Source organism: Seriola aureovittata, chromosome 8, assembly GCF_021018895.1.
Source record: "Seriola aureovittata isolate HTS-2021-v1 ecotype China chromosome 8, ASM2101889v1, whole genome shotgun sequence".
Taxonomy (NCBI): domain Eukaryota; kingdom Metazoa; phylum Chordata; class Actinopteri; order Carangiformes; family Carangidae; genus Seriola; species Seriola aureovittata.
The window spans coordinates 21,275,307-21,295,740 of record NC_079371.1 but is presented as its reverse complement, the minus strand read 5'-3'; the positions used below and the strand labels follow the sequence as shown (position 1 = coordinate 21,295,740).

The following is a 20,434-nucleotide window of genomic DNA, read 5'->3' as shown; positions in this document are numbered from 1 at the left end:
TAGTGGATTAAAAAGTCTGATACTTATATCTGAAATATCGAAGTAGACGAAGTATGATAGCAATGCTCAAGTAAAGTGCAAGTACCTCATAATTATAGATAAGTACTGTTATTGAGAAAATGTACATAGTAATGCTCCACCACTGCATGGAGGTCATATCCTTAGTATGTTTTCCTGGGAATTTGGAGACCTGAAGATTATAATTTGTTATAGACTCTGTCTTTGAATTTGCCTTCTAAGCAATACAGAACTTTTATTGCAAAACATAATTATCTGCAGGGGTGGGGGAGGGTTTCTTGAGCAAAATGCTGGTGAAAGCCTTTGTTAGAGACCATAAACACTCTCTTGTGTACAATATGAGCAGTTATTGACAAGCCTACAACTAAACACACCTCCACACCAACCGCAAAATTAATGTCTGCCATAACAACATATTGTTAAAACATTAACTGGAAGGATTATAAGATTAGCAGAATGTGCTGGCACCTTCACTGATACTGGAACATCGGTTGCTGCTGAGTAACTGTTGATTTCTGCCCTTCTATAAATAGGTTTGGGGAGACAAAGACCACGTCTAGGTCCTCACTGAATGAGTTACTATCAAAACCTAATCAATGTAAGAGGAAAAGTGGTTACTGAAAAATAAGGCAAGGTCTGTCTAAAGTACGTGGGCCTCAGGTTGCCATTGGATTAACTAAGAGAGAAGTACTTGGGAACAATACAATGGTCCATTCTCATTCAGTTTAATCCTTGTAGGTATTGCAAGCAGTTTCATATGACTCCGCAGAGAAAAGGCTTCTACAAGTACCTCTCCGAAGAAGTATTTCGACTAGAGATTAAAAAAATACAAATGTCAACTGTAAGTAGCTATCTTTCGTTGTTTATAGTTTCATTTTCACTGTGTTTCATGTTTGGTTGAAATGTTTAAATTGCAGCTGTAGTGGTTTGGCTATGAACTTACTCTGTACTGTAAGGGCTGCAAGAAGGCATTAGTCCAAAAATGTGTTTGTTTTTTTTTAGAGAAAAACATATGATGATCATATGCAGTTGCCAGATATTTCTGATTTGTTGTGTTTGTGTTCCTGGATTTATTGTAGTGTTGTCACATTATCTACATAAACAAAACATAAAGTTAAGCTTTCTGTGCTTGTTCTCATAAATATTCACTGAAACTGTCTGTTGAGCAAGGCTTACAACTGCCAGCACATTATTATGATTAGTGTTATTATTATTATTGTTGTTATTATTATGGGCACTGATGGAACGCTGCCTTGCTCATTAAATCTCGGAAAAGGTTATGAGGAGTGGAGTGAAAAATTTGTCATCTATGCTGCTTTTTTTTGTTTTTTTACAAGCCAGTCTGTGCCAAAAGTTGCAAATATCTACTGTATATGGTTTGATACTATTATGCAAGATTAACGTTAAATGGGTCCATTGATTACACCCTTTCGTTAATACTTATGCATCATGGAATGAACTCCGTGTTCTCAGTTAAGTCTAAAATATACTGTGGGCTTCATTTTTTGATTGTAGTCCCCACCAACCTCTTGTGATTGGATGCTCCTGGTTGAACAGAAGAATGTAAGGAACCTCATCTTTTTGGTCATTTTGCTATCAAAAGAAAATGGGAAAAACAACAGCAAATTGTTTCAAAGAACAACCAAAGCTATTACAGAATTAGTAGTGCTCTTTCTCACTCAGTTGTTGCTCTGCATGCTCCTTGATGCTTCTCCAGTGGCACAGATGATCGGGGGAGCGGGGATCTCTTCCTCCCGTATCTCCTGTATATCTTCCTGTGTGCGTGTTTTCTCTGGCAGATAAATGTTCGTGTTACGACGATGGACGCTGAGCTGGAGTTTGCCATCCTGCCCAGCACGACTGGCAAACAGCTTTTTGATCAGGTAAACACTGTGCCATCCAATCAAACAGGAACTTTAGCAGGAAAAAATATGCTCATGTTCTACTTGCTATGTTTAGATAGTGAAGACAATCGGACTGAGGGAAACCTGGTTCTTTGGCCTCCAGTATCAGGACAGCAAAGGCTTCTCCACCTGGCTCAAGCTCAACAAGAGGGTGAGCAGAAAGTTTGTGTCTCAACTTTACACACAGAACCTCACATACCTGATATAAAGGACGATGTAATTGTTATTATTTTTCTGGTGATGTTACTACATTACCCCATTGAGACTAATTAGTACCCTTGTCTTCATTCTGGCATCCCGCTGCTGTGTGGGGGGGGGCCAATCCCAGGTGACAGCCCAGGATGTGAAAAGGGACAACCCTTTGTTGATTAAGTTCAGGGCCAAGTTTTACCCTGAGGATGTCGCTGATGAACTGATCCAAGAAGCAACGCAGCGCCTCTTCTTTCTGCAGGTTGGACATGAGTGCACATGAATACTGATGTTTTTAAAGGGAATCGTGCTGTAAATTTGCACCTGTGAAACATGGGGTTATAATGACGGACTTTGCTAATCATTCATTTCATTAACTGTCTGAATGAGATCTTAGCATTGTTTTGTTTTTATGCCATGCACACAATCCACATTCTTAAATTTAACCATGTACGCAGAAAGGGACTTAAAGTTGATGCAACAACAGCAATTATTTAGACACAAATGCAAAATGTAGTTTTGACAAACGTGGATATCACAGTGTAAATAATGCTGTGTTATGCAAGTGTGGTACCCTTAGGATGCAATGACAAGTAAGTAATCTCAATCAAAACAAAATATTTAAACCTATCTTAACGACCAGTGAGAGTTCCCCAATGAGTCACACAGATAATGTTAACCCTTGTGGGTTTTCCATAAGGGAGCAAGTACATGCTCCCAATGAATCTAGGTGCATGAAATAAACACCAGAACACAGTGGTGGATGAAGTAATCAGATCTTTTAATTAAGTAAAAGTATCAATACAACAATATAAAAATTATGACATAATTGAATGATTAATACTGAAGCATCGATGTGTCAGCAGCATGTTACTGTTGTAGCTGCTGTAGGTGGAGCTAGTTTGTAATTCTTTATATGCAGTTTTATATACAGGGTCATCAGATAAATCTGAGGGGTCGTGAGATGATTAATGAGAGCGCAAAGAAGAAAAAACAAATGTATTTTCAGCCTTTAGACTTTTTCTCTCATCTTTGAGACATTGGATCATTTGAACATTTATTGAAGTGAAACCATGTGAGAAGTTCAGAGGGAAAAATCACTATTTGATCGAGCTGTTAACAACTGTTAGACATCTGAAATGTGACACCCCCAACCACACACTGCTTTTTGTAAGACATCAGAATCCAAAAAAGGTTGTGAAACCACTAGTTTAATGTTTAACAATGTTGTTTTTTAAAAAACCTGTTATATTATCCATTGTGTAAAATCTTCGTCTTAAAAGTAACAACAGCTTTCAAATAAATGTGGAGTGGAAAATACAATTATCCCTCTGAAATGTAGTGGAGTATAGTACAAATTAGCATAAAATGGAAATATGCAAGTAAAGTACAACTACTTCAAAATTGTAGTCGTACGACATGTACTTAATTACTTTCCATCACTGCCAGAACATATAGGGTTTCTCTCTCTGTGAATCACATTAACACTATGACTATGATACACTTACATAAGACAACATTATAAAATGTACGAGATTCATGTATCATGTCTTTTTGTCTTTTTTCTGTGGTAAAAAAAGGTAAAAGAGGGCATCCTAAATGATGACATATACTGTCCACCTGAGACTGCAGTGCTCTTGGCCTCATATGCAGTTCAGGTCAAACATGGAGACTACAGGAAAGACTATCACGTACCGGGATACCTGACAAGAGAGAAGCTGCTGCCACAGAGGTAGAGTCCTGTGCATATTAGTGTTAACCAAAGGTCGCCTTAATTCTAGTTTTCATTGTCTGAATTCTAAATGGTACATCCTCTTCACTGATAAAACCAGGGTTTTGGAGCAGCACAAGCTGAATAAGAATCAGTGGGAGGAAAGAATCCAAGTGTGGCATCAAGAGCACAAGGGACTGCTGAGGTACTGCAGCAATATACTTAACAAAAAGTCATTAATACATTTTTTTTTGCAAGCAGGTGTTCTGTAGCTCATTAAATTATTCCACACCACAGAGAAGACGCCATGGTAGAGTACCTGAAGATAGCCCAGGATTTAGAGATGTATGGGGTCAACTACTTCAGCATCAAGAACAAGAAAGGATCAGAGCTGTGGTTGGGAGTGGACGCCCTGGGTCTCAATATCTACGACAAAAAGGACAAGTAAGTCCCAATTTACAAGTCAAGCTTTATTTTGTATTTATCGCTAAGTAGAAACTTTTAGCATGTTAACGTACAAGATAAAGACAATGAAAATGGTACACTTGTTGTGTGTTGTTATTGTGAGTTTGATACCACTCAACTATACCACCTTCATGCCATAACCGTATTTCAACTGTGTGTAAAGAAGCTATACTAGCTCTACTGTGGACCATACTCTAACGGTAAACCATACCAATATTTTACAGGATGACCCCAAAGATTGGCTTCCCCTGGAGCGAGATCAGAAATATTTCCTTCAATGACAAGAAGTTCGTCATCAAGCCAATCGACAAGAAGGCTCCGGTATTCCATTACATAGTTTTTAGTGATCCTCAATAGTGATCTGCAGCTGCTACCATTTCTATAAAGCATATCATTACATGAAATACAGTACATGGCTCTTCTGCTGCCAGGACATATTAAAAAGTAGTTCATACTGTGGCTATTTTTCCTACATACCAACAGTCAGACAAAACTGGATGCCCCTCTGTGCAGTTTGTTGGTATGTTGAACTATGAGACTACCTTGGTTCAGCTCGTGTATGGGTGTTTGTGGATGGGATTGAATAATCGCTACTCCTTCCCCAATGCTTAGGGATAAATGCTTAGTACTAATTATCCTAGCAATAACAATTATTAGCTGAACATTTTTACAACTGCATGCAAGATCCTGCAAATACTTTTTCAGAGATATGCCTATTCATAGTTATTTACTGTAGCTGTAAACAGGAGGTCTCAGAAAGCCCTACATCCTTGTTACAGGAAAAATTTAGCAAGTGCATGAATTACAGTGAGCAGTGTAATGAGAGCAGCTGGTATTTGATTCCATTCACAAACATGAGTTTAGCCCTTCAGTTCAACTTGCCCTCTGAATGTACACACAGATTTAAGGAAAGCATCCAAAGGTTTCGGGAAAAAAATAATTAAATTTCTCCAAACCTGAACTATCCCTTCAGGTTAATTAAACTCAAGCCTAAATGTAAAACAGATGGGATGTTGATCATGAGTCATAAATAAACCCCTTGGTGATTTTTGTGTTACAGGACTTTGTTTTCTATGTACCTCGCCTTCGCATCAACAAACGTATCCTGGCATTGTGTATGGGAAATCATGACCTGTACATGCGCCGACGTAAACCTGACACCATTGAGGTGCAGCAGATGAAGGCTCAGGCCAGAGAGGAGAAGAACAAGAGGCAGATGGAAAGGTAAGGAAAAAAAGGAAGTAATGAAGGCTCTTTTAAAAAAAAAAAAAAAAAAAAAACACTTTACAGTGTGTTCTCTCTGCCTTGAGAAATAACAGTCAGGAGATATAGTTTTTTCAGAATTGTATTTATGCACAATTCTCCTGTCAGGGCTCTGCTTGAGAGTGAGAAAAAAAAGCGAGAAAATGCTGAGAAGGAAACAGAGAAGATTGCCCGTGAGACCATGGAGCTGATGGAGAGATTGAGACAGATTGAAGAGCAGACAAAGAGAGCTCAAGATGGTCTGACAACTTTCTGAATACAAATGTTTCTCAACTGGAGTTTTATTATTGCTGTTTAATATTACATGAATGGCATAGTATATTGAAATATTTTTGAATGCAGGATCTTTAAAGCTTATACTATGTGGGCATGTCTGCATATGTGTGTTGGATGTTTGTGCGCACGTGTGCGTGTGTATTCCAGAGCTGGAGGAGCAGACTCGGAGGGCTCTTGAGCTGGAAAAAGAGAGGACAATTGCTCAGGAGGAGGCGGAGCGCCTGGACAAGGATCGCAGAGCTGCAGTGGAAGCGAAGGCAGCCCTGCTCCATCAATCTGAAACCCAGATCAAGAACCAGGAAAGCTTGGTACTCATACGCAACACATTTTCATTTGAATATATTAACATTGCTGTAGGGTCCAGATTATCAAGGATATTATGGTACATTTACATATATTGAGCAAGACCCCAAAGCTACTTATTGATGTGATTAAATGATACTATAAATAATTCTGCGTGATTGTGTATTTACCCTTTACCAGAAAAATTGATTTACATTTTCAGCTTGAACTGATGAGAAATTAATTGGAGCCGTGATGCTGCATACGAACACATACAGTACATGCACACACAGACACACATATATTCTCTCAGGCACACACACGGGCAGAGCACAATGACCTTATATCAGGAACACTCTTAACTCTCTTCCCATTTGTGTGCGTGTGTGTACAGGCCACTGAGCTGGCAGAGCTTACCTCTAAGATCTCCCAGCTAGAAGATGCCAAGAAGAAAAAGGACGAAGAGGCAAAGAGGTGGCAGAAAAGGGTGAGAATTAATCAAAGAACCATGAGAGAGGTAAAGGATGAATCAAACATGAGGCAAAAGGGATGTCTGACACGACTAAGTGTTAAGCCCAGGTAAAATAGCAGCAAGGCATCAATCACAGGCAAGTACAATCACCAGACTTTCAAATTGTGATTGTATGATTTTTGGGGGTGTCAATACGTTGTCACATTTCACAAACCTCACCTACTATGAAGCCAAGAACACAACAATTAATGTGCAAATTGTATGCAAAAAATGTACCCGAAAGTGTATACAAAACTTTTCATACAAATAAGCAGTACTATGCTTGACTTGCATGTAGTCTTCACATTGTTACCTCCGGCAAGGTGGTTGTGTTTTCACCCGTGTCGGTTGGTTTAGTCGTTTGTTTGTTTGTCACCAGGATTACACAGAAAGTACTGAACTGATTTGCATCAAACTTGATGGAGGGATGGGGCATGGCCCAGGGAAGAACCCAAAAAATGTTGATGTGGAAATTAGGGATTTTTTTACATTTTCATCAGTTTGTCAATAAATAGTGTATAGATCTTGATGTTAAAAATCAGATATATTAATGGTGTTGAAATCTGAGTTTCTACAATTTGATGGAATTGTAATATGTAATACTATAATACTGTAATACTATGTTTTATGACAAATACATCAGACTACTTCCGTCTTACTATATGCTTCTATTATTAGAGCTAGACACACGTGTGTAGGAATTTTTTGTCCCTGGCTCAACTACAGGCTCTACTGAGTGCCATTCATGTTAGGTAATACTGCAGCGTTATCCTTATTTCTATTTTCTATTGAACATTGGAGACTGTTGCACTCAATGCTGACAAGTCACTTTATTCACAGAGGACAACAATTTTGCTAATTACATAGGGGACAGATTCTTTTTTAGATAGCACTTAAATGTAGAGCTAAAATTGTAGTGGGTAAAAGGACCTCACAGACGTTCATCAAGTTAGATTTTAGTTTTCAAAAACTAGATAAATTTATCTCAGTGCAGGCATACAAATCATTTTGATAGAACAGGTTCCCCAAATTTCAAATTGTGCACATCATATTCTGAATGAATTCTAGTAGGCTAATTGCACTGAAGTATCCAACCATAGTGCTTCACAAGTCATGTGTGTTGACAGGCGATGATGGTGGAGGCTGATTTGGAGAGAACCAAAGACGAGCTGAAGACTAAACTCATGGGTGTCCACATTCAGGATTCAGTCCACCCCCACATGCATGAGCATGACGAGACGGATGAGAGCAGTGCAGAGGCGAGTGCTGAGCTGACTTCTCCAGGGATGGTCCGAGATCGCAGCGAGGAGGAAAGAGTAACAGAGGCCCAGAAGAACCAGAGACTGCAGAAAAACCTCAAGGTAAGGTTAAGTGGATAGAGGGAATTGTCTTATTGTATTGATTTGCTGCTCTCTTAATCCCTTTTGGTTAGAGGTCATGTTCAGCTGGAGTTGATCATTCCTGGAGGAGGTGCCCTGGAGCTTTTAAGAGTGCAGACAAACAAATCACCAAAAGCCTTCAATATTTAAATGTAAAGGTTCAGTGAATAATGTGTTCTTTAAATTAGGAACCACCACAGCTGAATGCTGAGTGTCTATTGACACTTACTCTAGCTCCAATGAGACAAAACTGAATTAAAATGAAGACACACCATCTCTCCTGAAATAAAGAGTGAATATATTTTTAGCCATGGCGGTTGGTAGATCCAGACTGAAATATCTTAAAAACTAAAGAATGGTTTGCCATGACATTTTCTATTATTATAGAAATTATTATTATATATTTTTATTATTATTATTTATTATTATATTGATATTCTTGGTACTCAGGGGATAGGTCCTGAAGCTCTGGTGATCCACTTTCATCTTGTGCCATCATCAGATCGAAATTTCCATTTGCCCAATATATGCTTTATGAACATATACATGCTTAACGCAGGGCCCATATGAACTGTCAACATGTTAGCAATATCACTGTGAACAAGTTAACATGCTGACATTAGAATTTACTTCAAATCACTGCTGTCCCTAAACTCAACATCACAGAGTCACTGGTGTGGCCATTGACTCTTAGTCTTGTTTCCATAGAATTTCAGGCTCTGACAACAAATTGTGTTTAAAATAACTGTTTTATTTAGAAGATACCAGGCTTAATATGAGGTATGGAGAGTATCTTGAGTGACACTCAGCTGTGATGGCTGCCACTCACTTGTCAGTCCTCATACAATTTGTGGTTTGAAAACCACATCTTTGTTGCTGTTGTGTTAAATTGTTTTGGTACATTGACTGTGTCATCTGCTGACACAGTCATTTAGAGGCTTTGACTTAGCTGTGAAGTTGGCAGCTTAATTGCCACCAAAAATTGCATCTCACTAATAACTCAGTGCACTGAATAATTAAACATTGGTGCAGGTACATTATCATTCTTCTGGTTTCATTCACGTTGCGAATCTCATACAGACCAGGGCCTATCACAACCGAAAATAAAATTGGTCTCTATCTCACAGCCAAAACAAGAAATGATGTTGCATAGAGGATTCAACACAAAAATGGCCTTAATAACTATGGACAATAGAGTGTTTTCAGATGCGGATGAGTACAGGAGTGAGGGATAAGGCTTCTGAATAGTCTCCTAAAGAGTCTCAGGTATGAGGATTTTATTCACTGTGTGTTTGCGTTCTCTTTTAGTTCCTGAGCTCCGAGCTGGCTGGAGCCGTAGATGAGAGCAAAAAGACCCCAAATGACCTGATCCATGCTGAGAATGTGAAGGCGGGCCGGGACAAATACAAGACCCTACGTCAGATTCGTCAGGGCAACACCAAACAACGCATTGATGAATTTGAGTCTATGTGAGAGAGTCTACTCAGACTGAAAGCAGGACCAGGATAGATGATGAATTGGACACATTGACAAATTTTAGAAGTGTAGGTGCAGACAGTTGCATAGGTAGTAAATTAACCTGAAGGTGAATATGACATAAAATTGTATTGATACTGTGCTTTGATGCCTTTAATGTCCATGATTTTAATACTATTTCATTGTTTCATTGGTAAGTACGTCAACAAGAAAATGACAACTCTCCTTGAACATACATTTTTAATTTCAAAGGAACAAAAACACATTACTAGTTTAGTTCAGTGTTGCAAATATATGAGGCTAACATATCAGTGCTCTCATTTATGAGAAGGTTTGCTATTGTCCTTGTCAATCTTATTACGCACATTTGTTATTTCAATTTGACAACTAATGAAAACCTTATTAATACTGATTAATGAAAACAATGACACTTAAGGCACTTGTTACTCCAAATAAATGTTAAATTCTCTATACTTTATTGCAGAAATAAAATACACAGAAACACTATCAATGTGTTGTGTGTGCATCATCAGTTCCTATAATCATGTGTAAGCATCACCTCCTGCTTGCCGAATGAGGCAAACTGGGCAGCATAAAAGCAGGTGAGCTGTAATAAAAAATAATTATCACCTACAAATAGAAGTTTTACCTATAAAATATAAATAAACTGAAAATAAATGCATTGGCACTGATGTTTTAGATATATTCCCCAGTTGCTCCATTTCAGCCACTGCACCTCTGCAACCTCACTGACTCAGCTGCAGAAACAATGCAGCAACCCAGACTATCCATTTCCTTATTCTATGTGATTATATGACAATATATCACACAAAGAAATGATATACCTAAGTTAAAAGGTTTTTGATTGATCTCGACTTGATTATGTTACGCCAGTTGTATACAGCATTTGTACTCTGTAGACTTCTCTACATCCTCGTCGTGTTGCTGACTGCTCATCCACCAAATCAAAATAAACACGTGAAATTGCAGTGACTACCAGACGCTCCATTAACCATCCTTGTAATAGATATAAGATATTTGCTTATATATATATATATATATATATATGTGTGTGTGTGTGTGTGTGTGTGTGTGTGTGTGTGTGTGTGTGTGTGTGTGTGTGTGTGTGTGTGTGCTTGTGTTTGTCTTTCAAAATGTACAGAGGAATAATTTATTAAGTAATAATAAAAAATGAGTAGGCTATATGGCAAACAGACGTGGCAGTTGTCATTGAGGGACTGGGGAGCATTCAGCTGCCTGTCACACAGTTTTACAGTGATATATTGTGGATGTACAGTTTAATCCGACGAGCCCCTTCTCGCGAGACCTAGGATTACTTTTTTTTTGCATTCAAATAACCGTTGGCGCGGTGCTGAAATTCCTATTGATATAATAAGTTACATTTAGGGTTGCTGGTTAGTATGTGAACCGCTCCTCCTGCCAGAGTACAAAGTCTCCTTACGCGGATTCTAATCATTGCTCACGGAGCGAGTTTTAGTCGCATGTAAATACTAGAAGTGGAAAAGTTCGCCAGTCGCAGAACAGATCGACGGGACGCCCCTACCCAGCAGGAGCAGCAGCAGTACTACGTCGCTGACTGATCTGAATTTCCTCCCCGCTTAGACATATGACCGGAGTCTCATTGGGTAGGCGTTTTCTCACCCTGGAAAGTGTTGTTTTATTTGTTTCCCGTGCAACCAGCTCACCGCTGTAACTCTCGCGACGCGAGCTGAAGGCAACATTTCACTCCGGCTTGTCCGATATAGAAGAAACACAAAAACTCTTTAATAATGAATGAGCGGGATTGTTTGGATACCGCGGACACCCATGCCTGCCCCACTACTGCCGAGCTCAGTAAGGCAGTGTCAGTGTCCTTGGGTTTGGATTCGGTGTCTTCTCCGCTCAACAACACGAACCCTTGCTTCAGCGGCGCCTTTGCAGACTGCGACCCCACCAGAGGGAACAGTTCCCGAGGAGTGTCGATGTTAGGAGCGGCTGGAAATATGAACTCAGAGGGCAGCAGGTTTCTACTGAGTGACAGTAGTCTAAGAGAGGCCGACTTTGGAGAAGTGTGCCATGGCATACAGCAGGTGAGCTGCATGGATCTGCTCAGATCGAGCGAAATGGACAGCGCGCAAACCATGACGCGTGGCCCGGTGATATCCAGATATGTCTGCAAGGAATCAAACTTGTTTATCAACCCGTTGGTAGAGCTGCCCGCGCCCTCTCAGGTGGATGAACTCTCACCTTTGAAACAATACTCTGCTTACTCTGCCAATCCAAACCTATACAGAGATACCCAGGGTGTGTGGTGCGCAAATGAGCGCGCATACAGCGGTCGATCCGAGCCAGAGAGATGCGGATCCGGAGGGCATAATTTGTTGTGTAAATATTGTAATTGTGGGCAAACCCATCTGGCATCCAGGCACGAATGCCACTGTGTCTGGTACAGCAAGGGTGAGCAAGGTGGTAAAGGTGGCACACGAGCAGCGATGGCACAAGAGTATGGCCAAGTGGAAAGATACCAAAATGCAGTTGCTCAAGGACAGGCCACTTTTTCCACTATCAAGACCGAACCTTCAGTTTGGGTGGATTGCGCAGATCGCAGTTTCAGGTAAATAACTGATTTTTTAAACAATGATTTGTTCTGTTTTTCATTGGCACCAGGTGACGGTGTACTGGTGTACAAATCCCGGTGGGTCGCCGGATCTGTTGGCCGGTGCACCGTCAAAAAAAAAAAATCCATGAAGTTTTTTCCCCGTCCTGTCTGTCTATTCACCGGTGTTGTGCCGTAAAAATAAAACACCCCTTTCCCTTTTAACCCTAATCCTAACCTTTAAGGCCCTCTGTGTGAGAGCGTGCGTGTTCTGACTGGGCTCACCGACCCGTTCAGTCTCATCTTCCTTCAATCAGAAACAAAAGGACAAAAGAAGCGTGAACAGCATTCCTGACCACGATTTAATAATAAATGATTTAAAGTTAGTTTCAGTGAGTGTTACATTGTTGGTTTGCTTTTTTTTTTTTTTTAAACCCAATTTATGAACTTTATTTATGTTTATTAAATTAATTTATATGCAGAGCATCACCACAGCACTATTAAATCTGTGATGCAGGAAATATGATTATTATGTCACACAAGCCATGTATTGTTATTTGCCATGGCTTGTGTAGACACATTGTGGAGTCATGCTCTGGGCAGATGCAGATGCAGCCATGTATCAACATAAATCATTTGTGTTCTAACAGCCCCATGTGCTCTTCTTGGCCTTGGCCAAGTGTTTCAGCATGCGAGACTGAATCAAAGGTCATACTACCCCTAACTTTCCAGAACTGTCCTTATTTGTGCTGTGACTACCTACGCAAAACACAAGTTAATATATCAGTGTCCTTATAAACAAGAGATACAGCACCTGTTGCTGATACTGTACTTGGAGCGGAAGAAAGTGTTCTACTTCCACATATCGGTTCCTAATAAAAGACTAACACTGGAATTCTTTAATCATAGGTTTACTTGTATTTAAACTGACTTCATTTTTCATGTACGCATTCATGAGACAGAGAAATCTCCTGGTGTAATTGGATTTGGGGAATTACTGCCCTGTTATAACGGCCGGGCAGTCTTACACTCTCTGAGGACAGACCTAGTGACCTAAATCTGGTGTTAATACGTTTGTTTGGCTCTATGTCCTAATTTTTATTGGTATATTGTAGCTGCAATGGATAAAACTGTTTTTAAAATGCTTCACTGGCGATGTGCCCACTTTTGAATCCTTTTTTTTTTTTGTTTTAATGTGTTTCTGCCTGTGTGTGTGTGTCGTGTTTGTGTGTGTGCATGCGTGTGCGTGCGTGTGCGCCCAGGCATGAGGGTTTATTTCCAGGTGTGTACCTCTCAGAAAGGAGAGTGTGTCAAGTGTGCGGCGACGACGCCTCAGGTTGTCACTATGGAGCAGTCACCTGTGGCAGCTGCAAAGTATTCTTCAAGAGGGCTGCTGCCGGTGGGTGTGACACACACACAAACACACACACGAGTGCACATTCACAATTATGCGACCGTTGATTTAATTTCTTACACCCACTCGCTCTGCTCTTGCAAGCAGGGCACAGTGACCTGACATTATGAGGGCGAGTTATTTGTTACCAGTAAACACCCACATATCGTTGCTATGAGTGGAAGCCTAGGCATTGTTGAATCCACTCTCCTCATCCCCCAGGACTTTTGTGTGCCTCCAGGTAAGCAGAACCACCTGTGTGCCAGCCGGAACGACTGCACCATCGACAAACTGAGGCGGAAAAACTGTGCCTCATGTCGTTTAAAGAGGTGCTTCATGTCCGGAATGAGCCTTAAAGGTGAGGAATTAAAGGTGAGAACAGATTGAGAGGCAGAGAAAGGAAAGTATAAGTGGGGTGTTCTTGGAAAGAGGGGTCAGGATAGTCAGATACCTTACATGAACTGGATCAGAACGCACCAATCAGATGTTCTATCTTAAATACAGTGTGACAAATGAATTTCAGGAAAAGGCCAAAAGAGCTTTTTCTTTTTTGCCAAGCAGCCAGTCATCAAAAATATTTCCACATGGTTACAATAAGTAACAGCTCCATGGGCCAACAATTATACCCCTGTAGTAAATACAGCATGTACTTGACTTTTCCACCAGCTATCTGTTGTGTAATAATCAGACTAGACAACATGGAACTGAAGCTTCTTATCTCCCTTTTTGCCCTTTTTGTCTTCTACTTGTCTGCATTGTCTGTGGGGGATTCTAGGTCGCAGGCTGAAGGGAGCCGGACAGACGAGGAACGGAGAGGAGGAGCAACCTCCAGCTTCCTGGGGGCCTGGAGAAAGAGGAGAGAGGGCGGGAAAGAAGGACGTAATGTTGGACCCCAGAAGTGCAGCTGCCAGGGCTCAAGGTAGTGAGGATTAGTGTTACTCAAGCTCAAGTGTCATGAAACATTTGCAATTGTTATTTTCTTCTTGCGTTACTCTTCTGGTTTGTGTCTGTCTTATCTTTAGCCACGTCCCAGGCCCTGGCTCCAGGAATACCCCCGACCCTGCGCTCCTGCCTATCCCTCCTCAGCGTCTTGCAGGCCATCGAGCCAGCCGTGGTCAATGCCGGACATGACCCCGCCCAGCCAGACAGCCCTGCGTCCTTGCTCACCAGTCTCAATGAGCTTGGGGAAAGACAGCTGGTAACCGTGGTGCATTGGGCCAAGGCAATACCAGGTAAAGCAGTATGGGGGGCCAAGGTAACATACTGCGAACCTAGTCAATGCTACGTGTGGCTGTTTCTGCCAAGGATGTGAGCATTGAAGTGCTGTCACAGTTGTTTCAGGTTCAGTATATATCATTCAGACAAGCTATAAAGCTATCAGGAAAAGTATCTAATATCATCAAGATCTTGTCCACCAGATAAGAGGCCTTGCCAGAATTTTGTGCCAATACAACTGCTACGTTGAAGCAGCCAAGCCTATGCAAAAGCAAAGCAGCCTGTTCAAATGTTAACCACTAGAGGGGGGTATGTTCATATTCAAGCCAGGAGTTGCAGGCTGGAAACGGCCAGCAATGTATCCACACTGTGTAATCTCTGTAGTTAACGGTGTGAAGTCTTCTTATGTATTTAATTGAACTGTGCAGCATCATTCTATCATGTTTTATCACTTTAATGTGAGCAGGCGTTTGATTAAAATGAATGCTGTCAACAGGTTTCCGTGACCTGCATGTGGATGATCAGATGTCAGTGATTCAGTTGTCATGGATGGGGGTGATGGTGTTCGCCTTGGGATGGAGATCTTACACACTCACTAACAGCTCCATGCTCTACTTTGCTCCAGACCTCGTCTTCAACGAGTAAGTCGTGCAAAACATTCGTCTCACCCAGTACACTTCTGAAAAAATCGAACTCTGAATTAAACAAAGTTAATAAAAGTTTTGTCAGACCTGCCGAGGTTTCTTTATCAAACAAAGAAAGTTTGTTTGGACCTAAACAGCTGTAATAATCATTGTGACATTGGGTTTGTTGGAATATCATGAGATTTCACCTGTCATCTCGACTGGAAAGACAGGCACAGTGGGATACGAGCTTCAGAGAAAAGAAGACTGAAAAATCACACAATGAATGTCGCTTTTTTTAAGGCGAGACAGTAAACAAGTCTGTTCTGTTCTTACATTTCCTTTCTATCTGATGCATGTGGCCGCAGAGGGATCACCTCAGATGATTTATTCCGTTTCATCTTCTCCTAACCAGTCATCAGTCCCGCTACAGCATTGAGTTGTTTCTTTTTTTTTTTTTTTAACTTTGACAAGTTTGAATTTGTGCTGCAACTTTCCTCCAGCCTCTAATGTTTCAGACATTTCAGCTCTTGTCTTTTGTCTTTTCTTTGTACTTTTAATAAGTTAACACAAAGTTCACAAAAACAAAATCGCTGTGCATCATAGCGTATGTGTAAGTAGCAATCCCGCAGCCTCTTATCAGTAAATTGTCCTCGGGTGTTGAGGGAGGGCGTTGCTCAGAATGCTAACGCCAGCCTCAGGCCTTCGTCGCAGCTTTCACTTGGCTCATATTTTGTGCAACATTAGCAAAACACCCATTCTATCTGCATTAGCCCTCTGTCACTCTATTGTGCCACTTCTGACCTGCATGGTAATGGATACGCCTGCCCTTGTAGCTGACCCTCATTTTTCTCTGCCTCCCTGTCGTTCTCTTTTTCCATTATCCATCTCACTCATTTTTTCTCACCTCTGCTGCTTTTTCCTCTCTTTCATCCACTCTTGTTTCTTCCACCATTAATTGTCTTTTTCTCCTTTTGATATTTCTCGTTGTCTGGCCCTCTCTTGGCTTCTCCCCTCACCTTTTGTCACACCTTGTGCTCCTTCTTCTCCTCTCATGCTGTTTTTTTCTTCTTCTTTTTTTTTCTCTTTATCCATTCCTCACAGCCAGCGGATGCAAGTGTCCAGTATGTATGAACACTGTGTGAGGATGAAGCTGCTCTCCCAAAGGTTCTACATGCTGAAGGTCACCCAAGAAGAGTTCCTCTGCATGAAAGCCCTGGTACTCTTCAGCATCAGTGAGTCAGCTTAAAACCATGTCTCGAATAGTAGCTCAAATGTCGAACCCGGCGAGTGAAATATGACTGTAATAGAGTGCAGCCATACTTCAGCGAACTGATGGGATGGATAACGTCTGTGAAAATTATTGTTGTGTTCTGACTTTGTGGTCACAGTGCCAGTGGAGGGCCTCAAGAGCCAACGTTCTTTTGATGAACTGCGGACCTCCTACATCAAGGAGCTGGACCGTTTGGCCAGCCACAGCGGAGAGACCACCCGTACACAGAGACTGTTTCAGCTCACACAGCTGCTGGACTACCTCCAGTCGGTAATACACTCAACTCCATTTCACATCTAACTCTGAACTGGGCTAAAAATGCCATTTTAGTTAGAACCACTTGAGCAGTAGATCAGAGTACACAAACACTGTATTTGGCTTACAACAGTAATTATTGTTAACTTATTAGGCAGAACTACAGTACAGGATCACATCAGCTGAGGCTACTAGTTATTATATTTCAAATTTAAGTAACAGTCTATTTGTATACACTTGTATACAAACTGTAACATCATCCAGACAAAAGAAATTCCTTCTCATTCTTTCACATGCAGTTTGTGCATAAATCTCCAGCCATCGGCTAATGTTAAACGCATACCAAAGGGTCATATGACTCCTGTTTTAACTTGTCTGTGCCTGGCTGCTTATTGGGAGGGAACATGACAAGAGTCACCCCCTAGTGGTAGTATTGCTACATCAAAAAATAACTGGAATACTCCATAAGGAACTGTAATAAAAAAGACACATTGCGCACATGTGCAAAGCAGCAGAAAACCAGCTGCAGCTGATATCATCCAGTAGCTGCAGACCACGCCTACAGTCTAACCTGTGCCAGTGACAGTATCTGCAAAAAATGATAAATAAATAAATGAATAAATAAGAGAAGCAGTAGTTCATATCTACAGATGTAAACACCTACAGACAAAGAAAAATAATAGCCTCTGCAGTTTTGGTACTTGTTCCAGCTGCAGGCGATGAGTGTTACACCTGCTACAGTTTAACTGCTCGTAGCTACTGTTTGTGTGTATGTCTGTGTTTTAGGTTTTATATTCAACATTTAAACCCAGAAAATCTATGACTTTTGCGAACCATACTCAAACTGCTTAGAGTCATTATGTGAGCTCTGCCCTCCCCAGCTGTCTTCTTAGAGAGAGTGGAGGATGGAGTCCTGACCAGATTTTAAATTGAAGCAATACAAAACTATAATTATGCTCTGTCATTTAATATTTGAACTATAAAATTGTGTGTCGCTGAAATAATTTACACATTACAGACAGTTTCAGCTCTGGATAGTTTACTACTTCCTAAAAAACACTTAACCCTTAACAGCCTCACCTGTCTGATCGTCAAGTCCCTGCAAAAGCTTAATAAGAAGCCTGAGTCACAGCACCTAACATTTGCTGTTTTATAGCCATCAATTCATCTACTCATTTTGCTCAAACTCCTGCTTCAGCCACATAATGTAACCAATAAATAGATCAAATTAAAGAATACAAAGAAATAAAATCAGTTAAGTCAGTAAAATCTGAAATAAAGCATGCTTTGAGACTTTTTTTTATTGAAACAACATATAAAATGTCTGGCTGTCTTAGAGGTTTTTGATATCTATGGTGGGTTTCTTAGGCTGCGGAAGCTTATTATAAACATCTAAACATGTGCGACTTTGTGAAAACGACACTATATGGATTTAAAATCTATTCTTTTTGTTTGGTTAATAGGGGTGTGAAGATGTAAAGATGATAAATGTGCTACCACTAGAGGGCGCAGTTGCTCTCTTCCTTATTACCTTTAGAACTTTTAATACTAATTGCTGAGAACATGTAGTTGTGAAAGGAAAAACTCCTGACATCACTGGTTGGGGCCACAGAGAGCTGAACTGCAGCAGTTTCAGACTCATGTCTTTCACTGTGGATTTACTCTTAAAGGCTCAGCTTTGTATCTATCCCACTCACATCTCAGATCGTCTAATGCCTTATGAGCTGGAGGGCAGCCAGGGATTGTCTGGCAGGGCCGTTTAGGCAGAGGACCAGAGTTGATCAAGACTTTGCAGTTCAGACACTGCCTGCGGAGCTTAGGGCGTCACAATGAGTGTCATCTTTTTAAACCACTTCTTAACGGCGGTGTCAAAAGACAGGCTTGAGTGTCATTTGTTATTTCCTGCAGGCTTTGTTCTTTGTACACGTTTAAGTGCATCGCCTTTGTTACTAATAACCTCGGCGTATCATATTTTTTCTCTCTCTCTCTCTCTCTCTCTACCCCTCTGTGTTTCTTCATCGCAGGTTGTGAGGAAGTTACACCAGTTCACCTATGATCTGTTCATCCAAGCTCAGTCCCTGCAGACACGTGTCAACTTCCCAGAGATGATCTCAGAGATAGTGAGCGTTCACGTGCCCAAGATCCTCTCCGGCATGGTCAAGCCCATCCTTTTCCACAATACGGCCTAGAGAGAGGAGTCTCTTGTGATCGTCCTATTGGTCACTTGAGCTCTGGCACTCGGTCCTTCATCCATTTTTCTGGTAAAGATGAAGTGGCCGGAGAGGGTTTATGATTTTATGAGGTGAAAGATGTATAAGCCCCTTTTTACCTGCAGGGTGAGAGTGGAGCACATTGAGTGGATATTAACAGAAGGGAATACAGCACATTCTTCCAGCCTAATGTAATCTACTTACATCTACTCTGTTCTTCCTACTGCCTGTTCTCTGTATCACGCACACCAAATGTTTCTGGAGCCGATTAAAACACTTTTTTAGCATGCATTCCTCCACACAAGCCCATGAGTTGCCAACAAGCCCAGCATGCAGACTTCCTCAACCCGTCATTCAGATTGTGACAACAGGTAATATTTCATTTTGAGAGGTACGACAGTAGCGAGAAAAACATTTTTGCAGAGTTCACATCACCGTAGCTTGTCTGTGTGCGCAGTCGCTTGACATTTGGACTAGATTTTTTTTTTTTCCTCCCACAATGAATGTTGTTGTGTGCACCTGGGATGAACAAAGTCGTTGATTGACAGTTAATAAGTGGTTGTGGCATGCATGCTAAGAAGCAAAGCTGTCTCGCCTGAAGGCAGATAGAAACATTTCTGAAAGCTGTTCTCATCTATAGAAATAATAGTCTTCTAATAGTTTTAGGTGTCAACAAATTAAGTACACTTTTAAGCTGTGTCAATGCAAATTTCAAATGTATATTTATGAATATTTTAATGTCAAAATGTCACACCAAAGACAATGAAGAAAGTAATTAGACAAAACACATAAAATAAGTCGACTAATAACACTATGGGTGAGTTGTTTTTTTAATTTTCTTTTCCAGAGTGAGCATTTCATACTGTTGTAACTTTTCTACAGTTTCTTAAAGTGTTCTTGTGTAAAGCAGATGCTCTGTTGTGTATCATCATGTATTCATTGTAGCTTTTTGACAGTTTTGCAAAGCGTTAAACGTCCAACCAAGAATTTGCTCATTTGTTGCAACATTTACAGCTTAACATGTAATAAAACTGAAGCATGAGTGTGTATCTGTGGGTTGATAATGAGCCGCTGGCGGCATTAGAAGCACAAATCTGGTTGAGTGCATGCCGATGGTAATACAGTAATCTTCCTGTTTTTCTCTGTCTGATGGATTCATTTCAGTCTGCCATGCAGCCATGTGGACAGACAGGCTTTAGAAAACATCACAAGCCTTTTCCTACCGCTGCATTATCTCAGTCTCCACCCAGCCAGGTAATAGATCCCAGCAGGAAGTCAGAACATATCACTGAGTCAAATGAGGAGGCCTGGCCTGATTTATTTCATGTTTTTATCGTGTAAGAAACAGCAAATGCCTGCTGATCTGAAACCGCTGCCTGGTGTTTTAGTGCCATC

At 40.8% G+C, this 20,434-nt stretch overlaps 2 protein-coding genes across 3 annotated transcripts; both read left to right on the top strand.

Moving 5' to 3' along the window:
• Window positions 1–1,820: 1,820 nt before the first annotated feature.
• On the top strand, window positions 1,821–9,981 carry LOC130173654 (moesin-like). Of its 2 annotated transcripts, none has more exons than XM_056383089.1 (13): window positions 1,821–1,901; window positions 1,978–2,073; window positions 2,251–2,373; window positions 3,692–3,843; window positions 3,944–4,027; window positions 4,120–4,266; window positions 4,512–4,608; window positions 5,348–5,511; window positions 5,659–5,789; window positions 5,974–6,134; window positions 6,503–6,595; window positions 7,747–7,980; window positions 9,307–9,981. In XM_056383089.1, exons 1-13 carry the CDS (start codon window positions 1,839–1,841, stop codon window positions 9,469–9,471), a joined length of 1,710 nt encoding a protein of 569 aa, XP_056239064.1. In that variant the 5' UTR covers window positions 1,821–1,838; the 3' UTR covers window positions 9,472–9,981. The 2 variants fall into 2 exon arrangements, with proteins under 2 accessions (XP_056239064.1, XP_056239063.1); XM_056383088.1 differs by having other exon boundaries at window positions 1,824–1,901; window positions 7,822–7,980.
• A 917-nt stretch (window positions 9,982–10,898) lies between these two features.
• LOC130174003 (androgen receptor-like) lies at window positions 10,899–20,088 on the top strand. The gene is made up of 9 exons (XM_056383584.1): window positions 10,899–12,088; window positions 13,333–13,469; window positions 13,705–13,821; window positions 14,239–14,382; window positions 14,486–14,695; window positions 15,175–15,319; window positions 16,406–16,536; window positions 16,693–16,844; window positions 18,854–20,088. Exons 1-9 carry the CDS (start codon window positions 11,265–11,267, stop codon window positions 19,016–19,018), a joined length of 2,025 nt encoding a protein of 674 aa, XP_056239559.1. The 5' UTR covers window positions 10,899–11,264; the 3' UTR covers window positions 19,019–20,088.
• The last annotated feature ends 346 nt before the right edge of the window (window positions 20,089–20,434 follow it).

What these genes read in the sequence shown, in the direction of transcription:
- LOC130173654 (XM_056383089.1), top strand. Translation starts at nt 1,839, where the DNA reads ATGGACGCTGAGCTGGAGTTTGCCATCCTGCCCAGCACGACTGGCAAA. An exon ending in GGCTCAAGCTCAACAAGAGG is followed by an intron (nt 2,074 to 2,250) that starts GTGAGCAGAAAG and finishes GGCCAATCCCAG; the next exon opens with GTGACAGCCCAGGATGTGAA. An exon ending in GACTGCAGAAAAACCTCAAG is followed by an intron (nt 7,981 to 9,306) that starts GTAAGGTTAAGT and finishes GTTCTCTTTTAG; the next exon opens with TTCCTGAGCTCCGAGCTGGC.
- LOC130174003 (XM_056383584.1), top strand. Translation starts at nt 11,265, where the DNA reads ATGAATGAGCGGGATTGTTTGGATACCGCGGACACCCATGCCTGCCCC. An exon ending in TGCAGCTGCCAGGGCTCAAG is followed by an intron (nt 14,383 to 14,485) that starts GTAGTGAGGATT and finishes TCTTATCTTTAG; the next exon opens with CCACGTCCCAGGCCCTGGCT. An exon ending in TTGGGCCAAGGCAATACCAG is followed by an intron (nt 14,696 to 15,174) that starts GTAAAGCAGTAT and finishes TGCTGTCAACAG; the next exon opens with GTTTCCGTGACCTGCATGTG.